This window comes from Cornus florida, unplaced genomic scaffold, assembly GCF_030987335.1.
Source record: "Cornus florida cultivar Cherokee Brave unplaced genomic scaffold, ASM3098733v1 CherokeeBrave_3.0.0_Hap2_Chr11, whole genome shotgun sequence".
NCBI lineage: Eukaryota > Viridiplantae > Streptophyta > Magnoliopsida > Cornales > Cornaceae > Cornus > Cornus florida.
Genome location: NW_026775581.1, coordinates 126,049,064 through 126,074,045, shown reverse-complemented (window position 1 = coordinate 126,074,045; position 24,982 = coordinate 126,049,064). Strand labels below are relative to the sequence as shown.

The window sequence follows — 24,982 nt, the reverse complement described above, 5'->3', positions numbered from 1 at the left end:
TGCAATGGGAGATCGACCTTTTTCTGGCTTGAGAACTGTATGAACTTGTGCTCACTTGCTGCTAGAGTTAGCTCCCTTTCTACACACATCTTCAGCGCAATTTATGTACCAAATCATTCTTGTGGATTCGAGTTGCCTGTTGACTTTTCATGGAACGAGATATATAATACAGATATAAAAAAAAGTGAAAATTTTCTATATGATAGTGCTTTGCTTGGCTGCCAAAAAACAAACAGAGGAAGAGTTGCAACAAAAAAAAAACAAACAATTCTTAGCAGTGATTCCAATTCAAATGTTGTTAGATTCAAAGTCATCTTTTTCCTTGAGCTTTGGAGGCTAAACAAAATGAAAATTAAATTAACAAAAATATTATCTAATATGAAAGTCCCTCGATTTCTTAATCCTCAGCTTGGCTGAAAATATAAAATAATGAATTTAATTTTAAGATAAGTTGATTGGTTATACTTGCAAAACAATAAATGATGTTCGGTCAACAATTTCACCAATTTCACGTGACCAAATAGTTGCACAGTATAAACATTTTCAATACTCCTCCGTATTACTTTTAAGCTATGAAATACAGACACATCTAGGAAGGAGTCGAATTTGTGTTGTGTTGTGTCGTGTCGTGTCGTGTCGATGTCGTCAAGAAAATGCACTTGTAGTTAGAACATTGCATTGGAACACAACTTTGTTGATCCATTATCAAAGGTGTCATTGATCAATAATTTTGATCATCATCTGGATAACATTGAAGTTAGGTGCAATTTGAATTGGCTATGAGGGCAAGTGGGAGCTGTTGGGATTTATATGCCCTGGCATAGCAAATTCCTATCTGGATTATAGTGATATATGTTCCTGACATATCTGAAATATTTATGATTTATATAATTGGTGAATTCAATGTATTATGTTTCGATTCACTATGAAATTGATAGTGTCCCTGTGATTACGAGAAATATTTATATATATGTATGTGATGGCAATCAATGCATGATATATACATAGTAATTATAAATTGTTCATAGTCGGTAATTATGGATGGACTCATAATTAATTAAGACTTGAACTGGATCCGCGTTAGGTTGAGATATATTGCGAGAGTCGTCATATATAATTGCTCCCTATCACCGTCATAGCATTTGACTCTTAAGCATGAGCAATTATAGACTCTTTTATTAATTAATAATTACTTTGATTTGTTCGGCGGATTCTTCGGAATCCTTAGACCGGCACTTTGGGTGGTTATGTAATTAATAGTTAGAGGGTTATATTTTCAATATTTGCATCATTGCTACTTGTATTTATTTTGTATTGATTATGGTTGATCACAAAGTAAATTCGAAGGCCTTCGTGTGTTTTTAGACAAAATGATTTATTATATATTTATTTATTAAATTATTATTTTTTGTTAAACAAATGTTTTATTGTGATCAAGCCAGAAATAATCAAAGGTACCAAAATAAATATATTAATTAAGTAGTCGGATTGATGGCATTATTTATCCGATAACTAATTATGCATAGAGGGGTCAAAGTGCAACATTGACTTAGAGGTTATTTATTATTTAATTGGAGTTCAATTAATTTCTTTTAATGGAGTAGAAATTAATTTATGAATTAATTTAATTGGGTCCATGGACCGGGCCAATCATTAATTCGTTGTAGCCAATAAAATAATAGGCCCAATGGATTCTCACTCATAGCCCAACTTGATATTGGAATCATATTAGATTTGAGACATGTAAATTAGAGATTGAGAAGGATTCGTTGTTTCCTTTTCTTTACCTTTATGTTGCCTATAAATATACATGGTCTATGTATATTTTAGGTGTGATATTTAGGAGAAGGAAAAAGGAATATATTTTCTCTCTCTAGAAAATTAGGGTTTATGTTCTCATCTAATGGAGGCTCCCACAAGCCTAGTTTTCCAAGGTCATTCATGGAGGCATATGAGTGATTCCTAAAGACAGAACAATTACCAAGAAGATGGAGATCCAAGGAGGATGTATCTTGCTAAGGGATCTACAATAAGTGAGAACATTCACTTTAGAGGAGAGATCTAAGGTTTACTCAAACCTTGATGTAAGTATTCAATCTTTTAATTGAATGATACATCATGTTTTATTTTTGCATAAAACTTGTCTCTATGTAATGAATTAAGATCTATGAATTTAAATCCCTCGAAAAGTTTTTAAAACTAGCACGTTTCCCAACAGTGGTATCAGAGCATGGTTTGATTCATTACTAGAGATCATGATTTAATGAAAATCATCATTCATGGATCCAAAATTATATTCATATATATTTTTATTGATGTATGTTGATGTATGATTTAATATGTTGATATATATTGATACATGATGATGTATGAATAATTGTGAATGAATGATGATGTATGGTTGGGCCATGGATGAAGCTTATAGGAATATTGAATGTAATTTTATCTTTGGATGAATATAATTAAGGCTTTGATTTAGCCGTTTGAAAGTTCAATGATGTAATTTATTTTTCTCATTGTATTTCAAGTTGTAAATATTTTTAAAGCCATGTAATATTCATCAAAGGATGCTATGAAGCTTCAAGAAGGTCCAAAAGGGTTAAATTATGCTTCAGTAATTTTCTGGATTTTTTTGGAATTTTTCTGGAATTTTTTGAGGCTTAATTTAATTTTCTGGGAATTTTTCTGATTTCTCTGGAATTTTTCGGCGTTTTTCCGGTGGCCGGAGCATCGCCGGCGGCGAGAAGAGGCGTCGGAGGAGGCTGGAATCAGATGTGGTGCATAGGAGGTGAGCCTGGCGCGTGAGGAACATGCGCCAGGAGGTGACATATGCTGGCGCGTGCATTGCACTCGCCAGCCAAGGTTGCAATGGCCTCCACGCGCGTGCAGGCGCGTGGAGGCGCGTCCCACGCGCCCCACGCGCGTGCCAGCGCGTGGGGGTGCGTCCCACGCACCCCCGGTGCGTGCTAGCGCGTGGGGGCGCGTGCCTTCACCTGCAGCATGCCTCAGGCGCGTGTGAGCGCGTGTGAGGCCCTCCAGGCGCGTTCCAAGCGGTGTTTTGCTTCTCCTGGTGCGTACCAGCCTTATGTGGGTGTTTGCAAGCCGATGGATGATCTTCCCGCGATAGTTAGAGTAGTTAAATGTTAAAAGCTGATTCCATTGGCCGTTTTATTTGTTTTATCTGTTATTTATTTATTTATGCAATGTATAAAATGCATGGAATATATAATTGTTAATTAATTATTATTCATGCATTGGATCCATGATATTTATTTAAATGGCTTGATTTATATTAATTAAGTTATGAAAATTAATTGGATTTGATTACTAGTTAATTTGAGGACACTTATTGGGAAACGCAAAATTATTTTTTGTAAATTATTTTTTTTAAAAGTGTGCTTCAAATTAAATATTAGTGAATCGTTTAAAGTCCAAATATTTTCTAAATTTAATTGGATTAAAATCAAGACGTTTTGCATGCATTATATCATGTAAATGAATAAAATGAAAACCCTAATTATGAATGATTAAAAATTGAGTGGGAGCGGGGATTTTTATACATTGCCCCATGGCCTTCGTTATTAATACCATTGTAATTAGATCTTCAAAATAAGGTCCCACGCATGATTTGAAGAGTCTTAATATTACAAGAATGGTTGTCTTATGAAAATACAAATATTAAATGTTCATTGTAATTAGATCTTTAAAAATAAGGCCCTACGCATGATTTAAAGAGTCTAGATTATAATGACAACATATTTAATGTTTATATAGATGTTTCTAAATAAAAATAATTTTTTTATTTTTTATTATTTCTGAGTTAGATAGAGATGGTCTTGAGGTCCCTTTTTCCGAATAGGAAGTGCTAAAAGCTTTATCGAGTTGCAATGGTGACAAAGCTCCGGGGCCAGATCGGTTTACTATGCGGTTTCTGATGGAAAGTTGGGAGGTGGTGAAAAACGAGGTGATGGGCACCTTTCAGGAATTTCATTCTCATGGCGTTTTCGAGAAATCGTTTAATGCCTCTTTCATTGCCCTCATCCCTAATAAGGGTGGCGCTTTTGATATTAAAGACTTTAGACCAGTTAGCTTAGTGGGTTGCATTTACAAGCTTATTGCCAAGGTTCTTACTCTTAGGATGAGGGATGTTATGGATGGGATTATTTCGGATTCCCATGATGCTTTTGTTGGAAGACGGCAGATCCTAGATTAAGTTCTTATTGCATGCGAATGTGTGGATTCCAGGTTGAGAAGTGGTGTCTGTGGAGTTTTTTGCAAACTTGACATTGAAAAAGCTTATGATCATGTTAATCGGAATTTCTAGCTGTACTTACACTAGAGAATGGGGTTTGGAAGTAGATGGCGAAAATGGATAGAGACATGTCTTTCGTCCGTAAAGTTTTCTGTTCTCGTGAATGTACTTGTTTCTTCGGGTGTTCTCGGAGATTGAGACAAGGAGATCCCTTATTGTCTTTTCTTTTTCTCATTGTCATGGAGGGCTTGAGCAGACTTATGAGGAGGGCAGAGTATCTCAGTCTTATAAAGGGCTTTGCGGTGGGCAGAGATCTAGTTCATCAGATGGAGATCTCTCATTTCTTGTTTGCGGATGATACCTTGGTCTTTTGTGATGCTGACGTGTCTCAACTTAGATATTTAAAGTGCATTCTGGTATGTTTTCAGGTGGTTTCTGGGCTGAAGGTCAACGTAGCCAAGAGCGTGCTTGTCCCGGTTGGGGATGTTCAAGATATTTTCTCCTAAGCCGCAGTTCTTGGGTGCAGGGTGAGTTCTTTCCCTATCCCTTATTTGGGTTTGCCTTTGGGGGTCTCCTCTAAAGGGTGGGAAGATGGGATCCTGTGATTAACAGATACGTGAAGAGATTGGCAGGGTGGAAGAAGCAATATCTGTCAAAGGGAGGGAAAATTACTCTCATAAAGGGCACTCTCTCGAGCCTTCCTACTTATTTCTTATCTGTGTTCCAAATTCCATGCTCTGTTGCCGAAAAGATTGAAAAGATCCAAAGGGATTTCCTCTTGGCGAGGAGTTTAAGTATCATCTCATCATGTGGGAGCAAGTTTGCAAGCCCATACAGTCGGGTGGTTTAGGTATCCGGAGGTTGGTCCCCTTTAATCAAGCTCTTTTGGGCAAATGGTTATGGAGATTTGGAAGGGAAAGGCATTGCCCTTGGAGAAAGATTGTTTCATGTCGTTTTGGGGAGGAGAGTGGCGGATGGTCTAACTCTCTTAGTCTCTATTGCGGGTTGTGTGTGGAAATTCATTTAGATGGGCTGGAATGTCTTCTCTTACCATATCAGATTCAAAGTTTGTGATGGTAGATATGTTTGATTTTGGGAGGATTTATGGTGTGGTAACCAGCCGTTATCTTGCACCTTTACCAGTTTGTATAGTATTGCCGTCGATAGACATACCTGCGTAGCTGATTGTTATCGGCTTGATAGCAGTGGGATTACGTGGGACGTGCGTTTTAGGTGATCTTTTCTGGAGGTTGTATAAGCAGTCGGCAGTTGGCAAAGGTAGTGATGATCTTTTGTGGGTCCCCTCTACCCATGGTAGATTTGATGTATGGACCATGTTTCTATGCCTTTCCAACTTCGTTGGCCTTGATTTTCCATGGAAGACCATATGGCGCTCTAAGGCTCCACCTAGAGTGGCATTCTTTGTATTGACTGCTGTATGAGGCAGGATTTTGACGATTGACAATTTGAGGAAGAGAGGCAACAATATTGTTAATTGGTGCTACCTTTGCAAACGTGATGGTGAGTCTGTGGATCATATTCTCTTGCATTGTCCCGTGGCGTATGACTGTTGGAACCTTATATTTGGCTTATTTGGTGTGCTTTAGGTAATGCCCCGATTTTTTAAGGGTCTGATTAACACGTGGAGGGGATGCCACGTGAAAAGTAGCGTATGCGACTATTGGAGGATAGTTCCACATTGCATTTGGTGGTGCATTTGGAAAGAGAGAATAACAGAATGTTCGAAGGGAAGGAGTCGTCCGTGGCGACGTTGAAACTTCATATTATTTGCTCTATATTTAGTTACGTGAAGAAGAGTTCTTGTTCCTCTTTCGGTGATTTAGTTAATCTTTTGGACTCTTTGGGTCCTTAGATCCCCGATTCCGTTTTTGTACAAGGGAGGCTTTCCCCTTTTGGACGCCTTTTAATCAATTATTACTTATCAAAAAAGAAATGTATAGCATCTTTGTATTTGATTTACTAACTTATTTATTATAATTAAATTAAACTATTTAGTTAAACATATTAGATAAATGTCTCATATTTGTTTGTGCTCAGTGCCTTTTGGTTTTGGAGGGCAAATCATATTATATTTTATTATTACAAATAAAAATATTTTTATTATTTCTAGTAATATTTAAAATTTGTTAATTTAAATTTATACTATGGAGTAATATGTTAATAAATTCTAGATATATGAATTTTTATACAGGTTTAATTTCAAATTATGTTTTACATAAAATAATTTATGTTAAGTAATTTTTTATATCATTTGATAAATTATGCATACTTAATATTAAATTATATGAAAGTATGAAGTCCAATATATAAAGATTAAAATTGTATTTTGGGGAATAATAGATAAGAAAGGGTTGTATTGACATTTTAAAATTTTAAATTAATAATTGACTTCTAAACTAATGTGCTTGCAAAACGTGCTTGCCTAATTTATGAACAGTTTAGATACTCGTATCCTGCAGTTTTACTAACTTTCCTCGTTGCGAAAGTAGTGAGATTCGTGAGAAACAGTGAAGCACTATATATATATATATATAGGTCATTGCTTTTTGTTTGCATCAACTTCACGTGAGTTCTTTTTATTATTCATATTCATATTCATATATAAGTATATATATAGGCTGAATTTACGATCATTCTATCCTATATGTATTCGGATGATTAAATAAATTTATATCTGCGAAAGGAGTGAGAAACAGTGATGCACTAGATATATATATATATATATATATAGGTCATTGCTACCATTGAGCTTCCTCCAATTTTAGACCTCTCAGAATTGGGACCTCATCCGGATAACAATGATGTTTGGCCTCTTGAGGTTGAGTTTGAAGTTACAAAGGCTATATTGTCAGCCGACCCTGTTTCATCGCCTAATGACTATATTGTTACCTCCATCTATGGTGGTTGTTATAACCTCGCATTTATTCGGGCAGGAGATAAAGCTTGGACTTACATAGATAACAGAGATTTAAGCCCCTCTATGATGTCATCTATTATAAAAGCCAGATTTTTGCAGTTGATAGCAGTTGATAATAGAAGTAGAGTCATAATGATTGATGTTAATAAAAGGGCTTGGGAGAGTAAGGCTCCGCAAGTGGAGGTAATTGAACTCCGGACTAATGTGTATTATGAACTGGCATATCTTGTTGAATCATCTAGCAGGGATTTACTTTTTGTACAAAGGTTTTACGAATTTGGAGACGATTCACAACATGCAGTTTGAGGCTTTCAAGTTGTTCTTAGAGCAATTTGAGCAGGGTTTGCTCATGCAGCTTAAAGGGAGAACTTTGGATAGAGGCACTCTGTTTTTGGGAGATAACCATTCAATTTGTGTTTCTAACTCCCAAATGACCCAGATGCCAACTGAATTCCATATACTACACCAATGATAATATTGACATTCTATCCTATCCCCCATTGGGGCGCCGCGACATTGGTATCTTCAACATATGCCACCTTCAATTTGAATTGTTGCAACTGTGTTAGGAAAGTGACCACGAAAGTAATTTCTTGAGTGTCCTTTTGGTCCAATCTATAGTTCCTTTTTTTTTTTTTTCATTGTTTTGTGCTGAAACAAATCTGTTTTTTACTCCAGTCTATTTTAAAGCTATATTAAAATGTAAGAACGTGTCTGTGAGACTTATAATAAATATCATTTGTAGTTGGCTCTCGTAATTTATTTATGGTTATAATAAAATATGACTAGAGATCAAATTATTTATTTATATTGTTAACATAGAAGTGCTTTGTCTTATTATTATTTTTTTTGTCTGTCAGCATCATGAATAAATTTCTTAAAATCAGTGGATGGAAACACTTGAACAATGCTTGATAATCAAATTATCTTATATAATAAAGTATCAGTTAGAGATTCTTGAACTTTGAATTTTGCTCTTGAGAAGATGACTGGTAGGAACTTAGTTGTATTCTACGCTACTGAAGTATTGTTCTCTCCCAATTTGATCCATAACAAGTGATATGCACTAGCGGGTAAAAAAAAAAATTATTACTACTATTAGCCCAACTAAACAAGCCCAACCCAAGTCAGCCAACACCCCAAAGCCAAACAAGCCCTAGTCTGGTAGTGTGATACAGAAATCACAATTTGCAAACCTAAAACTAATTACCAGAGGCAGAGCCGTGGCCCGTAGAGTGCAGAGAAAAGGCAAAAGGGTTTTGCAGTTTGTGCCCATTGGCGGATCTGGGGGGGCTTGAGTGGGCTACACTTTGTTCAGCACATTGATATTGCTTCTAGCTATGTGCTGACATAGTTTCAGAGACATCATAAATCTCTTAAATAGGTTTGTCCTAAATTTTGCTCCGTGTATATATATATATATATATATATATATATCAATAATTATAGATTTTTGTTAGATGGTAGAAGGTTTGAAGGGGGCTAAGTTTGAGATGAATGGATGAGGAAAATAATCTAAATTTGAATTTCTTTTTTATTTGGACATATAGCTTTTAACATGTCATTTTTTTACTGGAAAATTTATTTCTTATTGTGTTCCCTGGCCCTCTTGTTGACTATATTTTGCTCATCACATACTTGATAATTATTGCTTGCTTCACATACTTGATTAGTTAATAATGTCATTTGCAACATTAGTTTATAACAGATAAATGGGATGTTTCATTGTGCATTTTTTAAATGTGTATCTCCGGATTTGTTGTAATTTGTGGTGCATGGGAGGGGCTAAATTATAAAATAGGTTGGTTGATTTCAGAATCCAGAGACAATAAAGATGGTCCGGATGGAGAGGCTGGAGAGATGCTTTGACAGAGAACTTGAGGTTGCTGATTTGTCCGGTTTTGTATTCTCAAGCACATACAGGTACCATTTCCTCAACTAATTTAGTGTATTGATTAAAATTCCTCAAATTTGGAGTATTTGAATATTTGATTTTCTCATTTTATTTTTATTGATAAATGCTTATATCTAGTGTAAGCTGCTAGTAGGAATAATAGCAATTTAGTTTGATTTATGTATTTTTAATTTAACTCATTTTTTAATTTTATAAGGTTAAAAATAACAATGGCTCAACATCAACCTTCAAACAAAAAAGTGAAAAGCATGTCTATTCTCTCATTCTATCAAAAGAGAGGCCAAATGAGTGAGGATGATCAATCCAAAAAGGATATACCTAGTGCATCTAACATTGACAATGATCTTGATTCACAACCTCCCGCCCTACCTCAAGTTGTTGAACCCAAGCAACTTCATTCCACTTCTATTGAAAAAGATCTCGGGTTATGTATTCAAATACATGAATACCCAGTGAATCAAAGGGATGAGATTAGACAAGCTTATATCAATTTAGGGCCTTATCAACCTGAACTATGAATGGTTCAAACATTTTCCTTGGCTAGATTATTCTCCTTCAAAAGATAAAGCATATTGTTTTCCATGCTTTCTCTTTGAAGAGAGAATACAACGATGGGTCGTTCTTTACTTATTGATGGTGGATTTTACAATTGGAAAAGAGTTAATGATGGAGATAATTGTGTATTCTTGAAACACATGGGACTTCATCTTCACCACATAGAAAATGCGCCATGCTTTATGAAAATTTAAAGAAATCGGCACAACATATTGATAAATTGTTGAATGCTCAAGCAAGAGAAGAGGTTTTGAAGAATCGAATGCAGCTTGAAACAAGTATTGAAACCGTTTGCTTGCTAGTATCCCAAGGAATTGGGTTTAGAGGCCATGATGAAAGTTCAAGTTCATTAAATCGAAGGAATTTGATTGAAGTGTTAAAGTACAAAGGAGAAGGAAATGATGAAATCTCAAGTGTTATCTTAGACAATGCTCCGCAAAATGCCCAATATATTACTCCATCAATTCAGAAAGAGATTCTTCATATTCTTGCAAATAGAATAAGAAAACTTATTTGTGATGAAATTGCGGGAGGCAAAAAATTGTATTCTTGTTGATGAAGCACAAGATGAGTCTAAAACACGGAGCAAATGGCTTTTGTTTTTTGTATGTCAAACATGATGGTTTGCTAATGGAACATTGTTTTGACATAGTGGGAGTTGAAAACACATCAGCAGTAACACTTAAGGATGCAATCTCTGATATTCTTGTTTGGTTTGATCTTTTAATTCAAAATTTGAGAGGTTAAGGGTACGATGGTGCTAGTAATATGCGCGGGGAATGAAATGGATTACAAGCATTATTTCTTAAAGATTGCCCATTTGCTTATTATATCCATTGTTTTGCTTATCGATTACAACTAGCATTAGTTGCTACAGCAAAAGATGAGCCGAATATTTGACAATTCTTCTCTCACCTGACTTGTATTGTCAATCTTGTTGCTTCCTCTCCCAAGCGTCTTGGTGAATTAAAATCTTTTCAAAGGGATGAGATTACACGTATGTTGAGCATAGGTGAATGTCAATCTGGTAAAGGGGCTAATCAAATTGGCAACTTGCATCTAGCAGGAGCTACTCGTTGGAGCTCACATTAAGATTCTGTGAGAGACTTGATTGATATGTATACTGCGTCCTGCAAAGTTGTTGAAAATCTTAGAAAGGGTGGACAAAGTCAACAGATACATAGGCAAGCTTTAGGTGTTTACGAGGCAATGAGAAGCTTTGAATTCCTATTTATTTATTTATTTATTTTTTTATAAGTAATAATCGATTAGAAAAGCGTTCAAAAGGAGAACGCATCCTTAATACAAAACGGAAGCTAAACCTAAGGACATATAGAGTCCAAAAGATCAACTAAGTCATCTGTAGAGGAGCAAGTGCTTCCTTTCACATAACAAAAAATAGAGCGAAGAATATGAAGTTTCAAGGTCGCCAAAGGCGATTCATTTTCTTCGAAAATTCTGCAATTCCTTTCTTTCCATATGCACCACCAAACACAGTGTGGAACTATCTTTCAATAATCGTGAGCGTGACTTCTCACTAGGCATCCTCTCCACGCGTTAATCAGTCTTTGGAAGACTGAGGCATTACCTAATGCATGCCAAATAAGCCGAAGATGAGGTTCTAACAATCGTACGCCACATGACAGTGCATACGAATGTGATCCACAGACTCACCATCTTGTTTGCATAGACAACACCAATTAACGATAGTATTACCTCTCTTCATCAAATTGTCCAGCGTCAAGATCTAACCCAAGACGGCAATCCAAACAAAGATTGCTGCTCTAAGTGGAGCCTTGGAGCGCCATATAGTCTTCCATAGGAAAACAGGACCAACGAAGTTGGAAAGACATCACTACCTCTGCCAACTTCCTCCAGCTGATACAATATATCCAGTAAGGCACATACCTCATCCATCTCCCAATCCTAAAAAGAACTCTTAAAGCGTACATCCCATGTAATCCCACTACTATCAAGCTGATAACAGTCAGCTATGTAGGTGTGTCTATCGTCAGCTTATATCCAACAGTACTTGCTAGATTACTACACCATTCACCAACGGAACCCCATACAAAAATGAGATCCTAACAACCATCCTCTTTATCACTACTTCCGGTTTCCCGTGACTATCCTGTTGTTTGGAATGCTTTAGCTTTTTTCGTCGGTACCAGTGCTCTGGCGAAGCCTTTGGCTTCAGTAAGCAACTTCCATGTTTTTGAGTGGAAGTACGGATTTTTAATGGTTTTTGGATAGAGGGTTGGGGCTTCTTAGATTCCATGGAGAAGGCTTGGTTATGTAAAGAGGTGGTTGTTGTAGAGAAACCATAGTTTTCATGGCTTCTTAGGCTTTGAAGAAAGGTTATCTCTCTCTCTCTCTCACACACACACGCGCACACACACGTGACACACATAGATACATTTTATATACATAATTCTTCATTTTGGGTGGAATGGTGCAAGTAGATTGTATGCTTCAAAGGCAATACATGTAGCATTAAATCACAGACTTGCGCAGCGGAGGGGATTCGAACCCACACTCGGTACACTGTATATAATTTGTCCAACCATCCAACCACAGGAACTATGGTTTTATTTTTTTCTAGAAGGGAAGTATGAGCTACATTCCCATGCAGGAGGCGGCAATGAAGTATATTTGAATTGGACTTGTTTTGTTTTTGCATAGTTAAATATTTATATTCTGTTTCTTGTTCTTTATGCTTTTTAAATAATTATCGTTGCGCAGATTAGTGTAAGCTAAATTTACTGAATCAAGCACCACATTATGCTGTAGGGAAATTAGGAATATTAAAAAAGTACTACATTGGAATTTTTTTGGGACGTTATTTTGGCATGACTAAATGTTTAGGTCTTATAGGCGAGGATGTACATCTCTTGACCGGAGATGCGTCCAATAACAAATGGATACGTCCTTTTTAATTATCAAAACAGAGATGGTTTAATTATCAAAACAGAGATGGTAGAGTACATACTCTCACTTACCAAATAAGAGATTATGTAGTACAATCCAGTAATTAAAAAGAATTTGTTCATTTGTTTTTGATCCGTGGTATACATCCTCATTGATGATGACTTAAGTATTGTCCTTTTGGCATTAAAAAAAAAATAAAAAGTAGATATTTTTTTTATGGAAAGGACTTACAGCCTCAGTCGAGAGAAAGTCCACAATACTATATCTAATATGTTATATTATATATTATTTATCATTTAATATGCAATTGATGAAAAAAATAATTAAAAATATTACTTACATAGTGGTTAAATATATCAGTTTTTCTTCAAATTATTATTATTTTATCTTAATTATTTTCCTCCTATTGGTCAACCGTTTGTCCCATACTGGTGTAGATATTTCAACCCCGTAAACAAACATATTCAAAGGCAATCCCAGTAAAACACAGGCCGATCTACTCAAGCCCACCCCAAAAAAAAAATTTATATTTTTTTTACTACTTTAGCCTAATTTAGCCCAGGGCCCCCCCCCCAAAAAAAAAAAAAAAATTTATTACTGCTATTAGCCCACCTAAACAAGCCCAACCCAAGTCAAGTAACACCCCAAAGCCAAACAAGCCCTAGTCTAGTAGTGTGATACAGAAATCACAATTTGCAAACCTAAAACTAATTACCAGAAGAAGAGCTGCGGCCCGCAGAGCGCAGAGAAAAGGCTAAAGGGTTTTGCTACTTGTGCCCATTGGCGGATCTAGGGGGGGCTTGAGTGGGCTACATTTTATTCAGCACATTGATATTGCTTTTAGCTATCTGCTGATATAGTTTCACAGACACTATAAATCTCTTAAATAGGTTTATCCTAAATTTTGCTCTGTGTGTATATATATATATATATCTATCAATTATTGTAGATTTTTGTCAGATGGTAGATGGTTTGAATGGGGCTGAGTTTGAGATGAATGCATGAGGAAAATAATCTAAATTTGAATTTCTTCTTTATTTGGACATATAGCTTTTAACACGTCATTTTTTTATCGAAAAATTTATTTCCTATTGTGTTCCTTGGCCTTCTTGTTGACTATATTTTGCTCATCACATACTTGATAGTTATTGCTTGCTTCTAGCTATGTACTGATTAAGTTTCATAATTTGCTCATCACATACTTGATTAGTTAAGAATGTCATTTGCAACATTAGTTTATAACAGATAAATGGGATGTTTCATTGTGCATTTTTTAAATGTGTATCTCAGGATTTATTGTAATTTGTGGTGGATGGGAGGGGCTAAATTATAAAATGGGTTAGTTGATTTCAGAATCCAGAGACAATAAAGATGGTCTGGATGGAGATCATGGAGAGGCTGGAGAAATGCTTTGACTGAGAACTTGAGGTTGCTGATTTGTCTGGTTTTGTATTCTCAAGCACATATAGGTACCATTTTCTCAACTAATTTAGTTTACTGATTAAAATTCCTCAAATTTGGTTAAAAATAACAATGGCTCAACATCTTCATTTAGGTAAAAAAAAAAAAAAAAAAGAAGGTCAACATCAACCTTCAAACAAGAAAGTGAAAAGTAAGTCTATTCTCATTCTATCAAAAGAGAGGCCAAATGAGTGAGGGTGATCAATTGAAAAAGGATATACCTAGTGCATTTAACATTGACAATGATCTTTGATTCAACCTCCCGCCCTACCTCAACTTGTTGAACCCAAGCAACTTCACTCCACTTCTATTTAAAGAGTTCCCGAGTAACGTATTCAAATACATGAATACCCGGTGAATCAAATGGATGAGATTAGACAAGCTTATATCAATTTAGGGCCTTATCAACATAAACTTTCCAATTATCCTAAATCTTGGAATGGAAAGCAGAATCGGCGATTTAAGTATGAATAGTTCAAACATTTTCCTTGGCTAGAGTATTCTCCTTCAAAAGATAAAGCATATTGTTTTCCATGCTTTCTCTTTTAAGAGAGAAATACAACGACGAGTCATTCTTTACTTATTGATGGCGGATTTTACAATTAGAAGAGAGTTAATGATGGAGATAATTGTGTATTCTTGAAACACATGGGACTTCAATCTTCACCGCAAAGAAAATACACCATGCTTTCTCTTTTAAGAGAGAAATACAACGACGAGTCATTCTTTACTTATTGATGGCGGATTTTACAATTAGAAGAGAGTTAATGATGGAGATAATTGTGTATTCTTAAAACACATGGGACTTCAATCTTCACCGCAAAGAAAATACACCATGCTTTAAGAAAATTTAAAGAAATCGGCACAACATATTGATAAAGTGTTGAATGCCCAAGCAAAAGAAGAGGTTTTGAAAAATCGAATGCGGCTTAAAGCAAGTATTGAAACCATTCGCTTGCTAGCATTGCAAGGAATTGGGTTTGGAGGCCATGATGAAAGTTCAAGTTCATTAAATCGAGGGAATTTTATTGAAGTGTTAAAGTACAAAGGAGAAAATGATGAAATCTCAAGTGTTATCTTAGACAATGCTCCACAAAATGCCTAATACATTGCTCCATTGATTTAAAAAGAGATTCTTAATATTCTTGCAAACAAAGTGAGAAAACTTATTTGTGATGAAATTGCGGGAGGCAAATATTGTATTCTTGTTTATGAAGCATAAGATGAGTCTAAAACGGAGCAAATGGCTCTTGTTTTACGATATGTCAAACATGATGGTTTGCTAATGGAACATTTTTTTGACATAGTGGGAGTTGAAAACACATATCAGTATTAACACTTGAGGATGCAATATCTGATATTCTTGTTCGATTCGATCTTTCAATTCAAAATTTGAGAAGTCAAGGGTACGATGGTGCTAGTAATATGCGCGGGGAATAGAATGGATTACAAACATTATTTCTAAAGATTACCCGTTTACTTATTATATCCATTGTTTTACTCATCGATCACAATTAGCATTAGTTGTTGCAGCAAAAAATGAGCCGAATATTTGACAATTCTTCTCTCACCTGACTTGTATTGTCAATCTTGTTGCTTCCTCTCCCAAGCGTCTTGGTGAATTAAAATCTTTTCAAAGGGATGAGATTACACGTATGTTGAGCACAGGTCAATGTCAATCTGGTAAAGGGGCTAATCAAATTGGCACCTTGCATTGAGCAGGAGCTACTCATTGGAGCTCACATTATGATTCTGTGAGAGACTTGATTGATACGTATATTGCATCCTGCAAAGTTGTTGAAAATATTAGAAAGGGTGGGCAAAGTCAACAGATATGTGGGGAAGCTTTAGGTGTTTACAAAGCAATGAGAAACTTTGAATTCCTATTTATTTTGCACTTCATGGATAACATTATGGGATTCACTGATGCACTTTGTCAGGCCTTGCAACGTAAATCTCAAGACGTTCTAAATGCTTTGAAATTAGTCTCAACAACCAAAAATCTCCTTAAAAAATTCAGACAAGATGATTGGGATATTTTTCTTGCAAATATGGTGTCATTTTACAATCGACATAACATTGATATACCTGATTTGAGTTCTCATTATGCAGAGTGTATGGGTCGTCATTGTCAGCAACAAGATCATATTACAGTTAAGCACCATTATCACTTTGACATTTTCAACTTTGCAATAGATTTACAGCTGATGGAGTTGGAACATAGATTCAACAATGAAGTAATGGAACTTCTTACTCTTAGCTTGGCTTTGGATCCTAGTGATTCTTTTAAATCTTTTAACGTGGAAAATATATGCAATCTTGCTGAGAAATTCTATCCTTGGGACTTCACTAGTCAAGATGTTAAACGTTGGAGAATATTATTATAGAAACCTTAAATTACTCTACAGAATATTGCTCTGAGAATATTGTGGGAGTGATTTTAGTATATGATAAAATATGATTGGAGTGATTTATGGGATTGATTTTATGAATCCTCCATTAATGTATTTTCCATATTTATCGCTTTGTTCTTTCACCTATAAATAAAGGTGCTCATTGTAAACAATCTTAAGAGAATAAAATAAGGGTGATGTAGCCCTTTGTGCTTTGTGTGCCTTTCCTTGTGTTCTTCATGTTTAATTTATCTTTTCAATTTTTATATCTTTCAATAGGGTATTAGAGCAAATTTATCATACCATATTCTATACACTACTCGTCTCGGATCTACGGATCAACTCGTCTCAAATCTTTGCAACTCGTTTCAGACTCTTAACAACTTCGTACTTAGTTTCAAGTTAGACACTTGAGTTAAAATCTCCATGTACCAACTTGAGGGAGGGTGTTGGAGAATATTATTATAGGAACCTTATATTACTCCACAGACTATTGCTCTGAGAATATTGTGGGAGTGATTTTAGTATATGATAAAATATGATTACAGTGATTTATCATTTATGGGATTGATTTTATGAATCCTCCATTAATATATTTTACATATTTATCGCATTGTTCTTTCACCTATAAATAGAGGTACTCATTGTAAACAATCTTAAGAGAGAATATAATAAGGGTGATGTAGCTCTTTGGGCTTTGTGTGCCTTTTCTTGTGTTCTTTATGTTTAATTTCTCTTTTCAATTTTTATATCTTTCAACATTAAACAATTGAAGTTTCAGTTGATGCATTATTAACTTGATGTAACTAGTGATCCCGAGTTTCAGAATATTTCTTCTCTTATTGATTTATGTGGGGAAGTAGTTGTAAGAAGAAAGCTCGATTACTATTGGTTGACAGATTGATCCGTCTTCTGTTGACTCTTCTTGTTTCTACAGCAACTACGAAGAGAGCATTTTCAGGCATGAGAAACAGCGATGCGTAGCACGATGGGAGATGAATTTCTTGCTGACTGCATGACCATCAACCTTGAATTTGGAAAATTGACTTGGAGTCTATTATCAACGAATTTGAGTCTTTAAAGACTCGTCGAACACAACTTAAATAGATATTTTGTAATCTTTGAATTCAAATACTTATCTATATTATGTTATAAAACTTTTTTTTTGGTTAAAAAATTCTGTTATTAAATTTATGTTTAATATTTGCCCAGACAATTCGTAGATCCGCCCGCAGCAAAAGTACCAATTACCAAACACAACCAAGTTGACCACCTAAGAAGGTCGGCGCACTTTAGTAGCATCATAATTCACAGCAATGAAGGGGGTTGAATATGCACCCCCACCCTTCCCTTCATCTCTCTCCTCAAACTCACACAGTCGTCCATGGCTGGCTGATCGGTTCGAAAGAGACCAAACAAGCAATTGAACACTAAGCCCTTTCCTTCCATGGCCTCTTCGTCGTCGTTGTCTCGTTTTAACTATAAAATGATCTTTATGCTCATTTTGATCGTTTTGATTATGAATGTTGTCATTCTATTGAGCAAATCGTCAAACATGCGGAGCATAGTTGGAATCAATGCCCATTCCAACAATCTTTACTCCATCGAAGTAGTCAACGAGTTCCCTCACGACCCCAAAGCCTTTACTCAGGTCCAATCTTCGTTTCAAATCTCGAATTTGATATGAATTTTGTTTATGTTTAATGACTTCAATATAAAACTTTCGTGATTGGATCAATCAAGAAACACTATTTTCCTTTTCATTTTTATAATTATTATTTTTGGTTAAATTAAGTCTTAACTTCGAGAATGGTGTTTTATTTTATTCTTTGTCTTTTGAAAATTGAGAATAAATAGGTTTTTGTTTTTTGTTTGGGTATTGAAGTGTTTAGAGAGCATTTTACTCTACAACTGTGAAGTTTTAGTCAATTATCGAATTGAGTCTACCAGTAGACTCTTCATGAAGTAGTAGTTAGGCAGTTTCTTCATTTAATTGTGAAGAACCCTGTCAGAGGACTCGAAACACAATCTATAATTAATTATTTATTAAGACTGAAGGAGATTAGAAAATGTAATGACAAACGCAGCGAACCCAAGTTGAATCAAGAATCACGATAGAAAAGTAAACACGCCACACAAAGAACACAACGATTTATATGTGGTTCGGCAACAACCTACGTCCACGGTTGGGATCCGGCAAAAGTTTTCACTATGTGTCAAGTCGGTGATTACAAGTTTTTAGCCCCTCGCTCTGTTTCTATACGAATTCCAGAGTCTCTATCAGGTACAAAGGTCATGAAGTGCATAACCTTAATGCACTAGAATATGTAGATGGTGAAGTTTGGGCAAATGTATGGCTGGTATAACAATGAATGCTAGTTTTGCTCATCTATTTTAGTTGTTTGATGTCTTTGGGTAGCCTGTGTACAGCATATTGGTGAAGACATTAGCATAATATTTGGTGGGCGAGGTTTCATTCCATTGCCTTGGGAAAGTGTTGATAGAGCATCATAATACAAAAAATTCACAATTTTGGAAATAGAAATTTGCATGAAGGGCATTAATAGTAGTGAGGACCTGACTAGATAAAAGTGCCCATTGTACCATGTGATGGCCCCTTACTTATTTTGGAAAACCAGACGCCACTGGTGGAATTTAAGTGTATGAATTGGCCCCTTGTTTCAAATTGTTGGCCATTGTCATCAAATGCAGGTAAAAAGAAAAGAATGTTCTGTTCTGATGATTTGGGTTACAGTGTCATCAATGTCATGAAGGATATGTTATGAACAAAATAATAATAGGATAGTTATAACTATTCAGTAAATCTCTGCATCATTGATTATTCAGAATAATGATGATATTAACACATTTTAGCTGCAAGTTATGATATAATTTCAGTTAAACATTATAGAATTCTAAATATAAATTCTGTCCACGTTTTGATGTTATTGCCCCCATTTCCAGTGCCATAACAAAAAAAAAAAAATTCTTTCATTTTCTATGAATTGTTACAAAATTTAGTATTTTGTTGATGTCCGCTCCACTAATTTTCCTTTACATCTGTCCATGCAATTCATGACTTGACACTTCTATTTTTGTCATCCCAGTCAACAGTTAGTAAAGTAGCTATTCAAACCGGTAAGGTACATGTCTTTAGTATTCATACTCTTATAAGGACACCTTAACTTATTCAAAATCTTCTTTCATTCCATTCTTTGTTACAAAAAATTCTCATCTTTCACCTTGTATCTGCCATTAGCTTACTTGACTGCAGTTAATAATTGTAATTTTTTCAGAAATGTACTAATCTTTTGGTTTGTATAACCAAAGTTAGAAAACGACCTAGGGCAATATGTCATACATTTAAATATATCTATTTATTTCCTCTTATTTTCACAGGTTGAGGCACTTCAACAAATGGATGATTCTCAATTTGGAGAGGGTTTAACTCTTCTTGGTGAAAGGTTTGTAAGGAAAATGTATTTGTGACAGTTCATTTATTCTTTCGGATTTAGCAAATAAGAATTTGAAGATACAGCGACAAAAGAAAAGGCAGATTATGGTAGGTGATATCAAGTCGAACTTCGACCAAAGTGTTGATGAGTTGTTCCTGTCAGCTTGGAAAGTGTCGGAATGGCGTTAACAAGCCCCTGGCACTCAAAAGTTTAGAACAAAATATATAGAAATTTTTTTTTTCTTTCTTTGTAACTTTGCAATATCTCATGTCTAGAGGAAACAAATTGTATAATGTTATCTGAATCATTTTTCAAGTTATATTAATTGATTACTGACGTGGCAACATAGTCTCTCTCTCTAGAATTTGCATCTGTTAATATAAATTTACCTACCATGGCATTTTTCAAATTATCTCATGTCTAGAGGAAACAAATTGCATAATGTTATCTGAATCATTTTTCAAGTTATATTAATTGATTACTGGCGTGGCAACATAGTCTCTCTCTCTAGAATTTGCATCTGTTAATATAAATTTACCTACCATGGCATTCAATTGTAGTTTTATATGTACAATGAATTTATGCAGCTTCCTGTTAGTTATTGGATATATAGTTTCCGTTTTACCGTAGCATTTGCATTGCATCCTCTTATCCTAGTTAATTTTGATCAGTGTTTAGAATTTAGATAATTTTCATGGTGGTGATCCCAAGCCACGAGAACCCTTCATTGCTGGTGGTTAATGGGCAAGACACTAATATATAGTAGACTGATATGTAGAATATCATTATGATATTTCAACAAATTAACTGTTTAAAAAGGCTATGTGATTCCACAATTTTAAAATTATTGTCCAAAATATGGTCTAAGTATATCATATGCTATAGTATTATTTATTTAAATATTGTTTGTAAATATAAAATAATATAATGCTTATATATATGAATATTATAAAATAATAATATATATATATAATTACTTATAATGTATAATTTAATAAAATAAAATAAAAATTATAAATAAAGGAACCTAATTAAAAGTCGAGGCTAGAATTTGATTCTATGTCCTTAAGACAGGTTCGCCCCGCTATGGTGCTTACGGACTTAGTGGCGTCTATCTCACAGGATACAACGACTTGTCTTCCTTCGGTAGTAGCACTGCAAACCAAAGGAATAGGCGAACCGGCTCGGTGTAGTGCTCTCTGACTCGAACTTGGACTCGGATTCGGAGTGACTGAATAAGGCTCGAACCCACAAACTAAAGAGAGAAGGAAGAAGAAGAAAATTCAGAAAAAGAGAAGAATTCTCTGAATTTGGTGTGATTTGCAAATGATCCAAGGGGGGTATTTATAGGTAGTAAGGTGCCTTTTCGGGTGGGTGCAACCATGGGTTATGATGGTTCGGAAAAAGGTGTAACCCTTTGAAAAAACTAAAAAGTGATCTTTTTAATTTAAAAGGTGTAACCTTTTAAAAAAACTAAAAAATGATTTTTTTAATTTAAAAGGTGTAACCCTTTAGAAAAACTAAAAAATAGTTTTTTTTTTTTTTTTAATTCAAAAAAAAACCAACCACCCAAAAAACCCACCCATTTGTGAAACCCATTTAAATAAGCCCAACCCAAAAATAGGCCCAATCTAAAATTCTATTTAATAAAAAGAATAATCTGGACTTTACAATTAAGCCCAAGCCCAAGCCCAAGCCCAAATCCAAGCCCAAGCTTGACTTATTTAAATTTCAATTGGTTTAACATTTTTTTCCATTTAGGCTTTTCAAACACTTCACTTTGGATCTAATTTCTCATTCACCCAGAAACGGATTTGAGAAAGTAAATATACCACGTTCATCTTCTTGCGGAGAGTAACGCACTGGTTTATAAATCCGCAAAAAATTCTTAGCGGATTCTATTTCAAATTTCATCCAAAATTTTTGTTTTGTATACCCCGTTTTCAACAAAAAATTCATTTGTTGGTTACACTATTTAAACAAGGCAATAAAGATACGTAAATAAAGTAATATAGAATGGATTTATGGAGAAAAAAGAAAAGAGAAAGAGGACAATACTAATAACTGAGCATAGCCTTTTCATTCTCGCTAGATATTTGGGTTTTTTTTAATCTTTTTTATCACTAGCATTTAGCTTGATTGATATCTCTTGTCATTGTGGAAGTGCCAAGTGAAACGTGTGGATGCCAAACCCCATTCTCTACAGTGCAAAAGTCAAGGGTTTTGCGTGGGGTTTTCCCCACTGCAGTCTTCATATTGTCTTCTCTTAGAAGAGAAATAACATGGATCCTTTGGACACGAGTTCATCATATATCATATATCATATATCATGCTCTGTATGCGTCTTCTCATGTGGAAATACTTCATACAATTAGTTGGTGTATTCATTTAGCCACGTCATCTTGTCATCAGGGACGGACCCAACAGGGGACTAAGGGGGGCATCTGCCCCCCCTGAATTTTTAATATTTTCATTTTATATCTTAATGTTTTTAAAATTTATGAAAATGCCCCCCTTAAATTACAATTCGCCCCTACTGGATTCTTTTTTTTTTTAGCATTTTATACTTCAAATTTTGATAATTTATGAAGATGCCCCACTATAATTATAATTTGCCCCACTGATTTTTTTTTTTTCATTTTATACTTAAATTTTTTAAAAATTTATGAAAAAAAACCCTATTAAAATTACAAAAATGAACCCATCATATAATTTTGTACCCAAAAATTAAAAATTCGCCCCCCTCACCAAATTTTCTGGGTCCGTCACTGCCTGTCATGGTCACTAGTTATTAATAGCTCTCCTTTTTGGAACAGTGCTAGGAGGAGGAAAGAGATTTATAACCTTGGGATGGATAATAATACCCTCCCTTTAGGAGGAAAGAGAATTATAACTTTGGGATGGATAATAATACCCTCCCTTTACTTTGTACTCTTGCACTTCACTTTCTTTGTTCAAAAAAAGGAAATAACACAATTATTCTTCAAAGATACTCTCACGCTCCATATTTATCTCTTAGAAAACTTTTGTACTCCTTTTGAGTTATTTAAAAATCAAGAGAGTGCAAAAGTATAAAAGTAAAGTGTTAATATTGTAATTTTATCCATTACTTTTATTCTCTCCCCCAAAGCAGTCTCAGCTTTCACCCTATTGTGTTCTTTGGGATCTACATTATCCTACATATGATAAATTCATTTCCGTCACCAGACCCAGACATCCATGTTTTAACAATACTGCCAGGGAAGTATCATGTACACTCAGGTCAATCGCCATTGGTGACCATCCTGCAGCCTGAGTTGTAAGCAAGTATTATTGTTTCCATTCATTGACCAATATCTTATGATTTAGCAACCGGTATTAGCTCCCAATAAACCAATTAACTTGACAAAATATAGTAAAATTAGGCTCTCATTTCGCAAATGCTATTAGCTCTGGATAATTGCGTCTTACTATTCCATACTCACGTCACAATGCCCACTGCTGGCAAAAACGCAACCAATCGTGGCGAATTACTAGTCTGCAATAGACAATATGTCAGTACCATTAGTCATCTTCATACTGAACCCACCCGCTGATAACCCTTCTCGCTAATTGCTACACCATAGCTTTTGCTACCATCTCCAGCCAAGCCTCCAACTGGGTACGTTAGACTCTAAATAGGATTCCCACTCACAAAAAAGATCAAACTCACTATCCTCTTTGTTAGATCTCAGTATTTGTTATTTGATTCGGATCACGATAAAACCCTCGCCCGAGGGGTACCTTGCTCTAAAATTCTAAGGTTCAATGGCAAGAAGCCCATTTCTCATAAGCACTTGGCTTTTTTCATCAAGTTAGTTTGATTGCATAGGAAAAATTCGAACTTCTTTTTTCATTTCATTAATCCACTCTCTAACCTCCAATTTTAGTTCTTCGATCAGCTTGCCATTTCTACTTCGGAAAGGCTCAAAGCTGCCAGACATATTACTGCTATCATGGAGGCACACTTCGTGGAATGCATGGTTATAAATATATAGGCTCTCCTAAAATTATTCTCCAATGGGTTATTCTTATTTCCATTAGCCACATTGTTCAGGCACGTGCTGTAGCTATCGTCAGATTCGTCACCCATCTTCCGCTCTCTTGAATTATATATGAAGAGGTTCTCCTATCTCATGAAAGAACCTTTTTGGAACATTACTAGAAGGAAAGGAGATGAACAATGACATTGAGTTTCCCCTGGATTTTCTCCTACTTCTGCTTTCATGTAGTCGTTGATTTGTTCTCCTGGGACCTCCATTATCTTGTTTGTCATATTAGCATCTCCATTACTAGACCCAGTTACCCTGGCAAGGTTCAAGTCCCTCTTGGAAACACAGTGCGTGTGTCTGTTCTATTCTTGTAGAAAAACTCATCTATTTCTATCCATTAAGTGGCCATAAGTTCTGAAGTTGATGAACTTCTACAACAGTATTTTTGTTTGTGTAACTTCTATTATGGAATTGTTCAACATGTGTAACTGAGACAATTAAGATTTCTCTTTCCTCCATTTCACTATATTTTTGGTTTGGTTATCTTCATTAACAGAGTTAATATTCAGAAGAATCCTCTGTTCTGATCTAGTATTCTTATGTACTTTTGTAGGTTGTATCAAGTAACTTGGTTGGAGAAAACTGGTTTCATATATGATCGATATAATTTAAGCAAAGTTTGTGCTTTAACCTTTTCCTTTGTACAATTCATGGTTTTTGTTTTTGTTGTTTGTGGTGTGTTCTATGGTTTCTTGTTTTTTGTGTGCTTTTGGTTGAATTCTTATAGGGTGTTTAATTTTTTCATTTCATGATACTGTGAGTAGAATATTGAAGAAGAAACTACTGAACTTTCTTACCTTTTTTGTTTGACTGTCTAGAGCTTCCATATATTTCACCTGAACAGGTTTCACTTTTGCATTTGATATGCATGCTTAGAGTTGGACTTTATTCACACTAGCAATTCAAATTTCATGCATCATCAAATTCCTTGATTTAAATCCTCGGCAGTGGCTGAAATATAATCCAAAGTTGGAGGTTGTAAAAACCTAGGTGAAATGCTTATAAGATATAAGTG

At 35.1% G+C, this 24,982-nt stretch overlaps 1 protein-coding gene and 1 long non-coding RNA gene across 3 annotated transcripts; both read left to right on the top strand.

Annotated features, from left to right (window-relative positions):
* The first annotated feature begins 8,127 nt into the window (after nt 1–8,127).
* On the top strand, nt 8,128–17,541 carry LOC132286784 (uncharacterized). 2 transcript variants are annotated; one of them, XR_009472859.1, is made up of 4 exons: nt 8,128–8,574; nt 8,992–9,113; nt 13,942–14,057; nt 17,380–17,541. It is a non-coding gene; the product is annotated as an uncharacterized LOC132286784 (long non-coding RNA). The 2 variants fall into 2 exon arrangements; XR_009472858.1 differs by lacking the exon at nt 13,942–14,057 and having other exon boundaries at nt 8,138–8,574.
* A 1,112-nt stretch (nt 17,542–18,653) lies between these two features.
* On the top strand, nt 18,654–24,719 carry LOC132282079 (uncharacterized). The gene is made up of 5 exons (XM_059783709.1): nt 18,654–18,726; nt 18,862–18,912; nt 19,491–19,585; nt 19,842–19,906; nt 24,521–24,719. The coding sequence occupies exons 1-5, from the start codon at nt 18,654–18,656 to the stop codon at nt 24,717–24,719; spliced, it is 483 nt and encodes a 160-aa protein (XP_059639692.1).
* The last annotated feature ends 263 nt before the right edge of the window (nt 24,720–24,982 follow it).

What these genes read in the sequence shown, in the direction of transcription:
- LOC132282079 (XM_059783709.1), top strand. Translation starts at nt 18,654, where the DNA reads ATGTGTCAAGTCGGTGATTACAAGTTTTTAGCCCCTCGCTCTGTTTCT. An exon ending in TAGCTATTCAAACCGGTAAG is followed by an intron (nt 19,586 to 19,841) that starts GTACATGTCTTT and finishes TTATTTTCACAG; the next exon opens with GTTGAGGCACTTCAACAAAT. An exon ending in TTAACTCTTCTTGGTGAAAG is followed by an intron (nt 19,907 to 24,520) that starts GTTTGTAAGGAA and finishes GTACTTTTGTAG; the next exon opens with GTTGTATCAAGTAACTTGGT.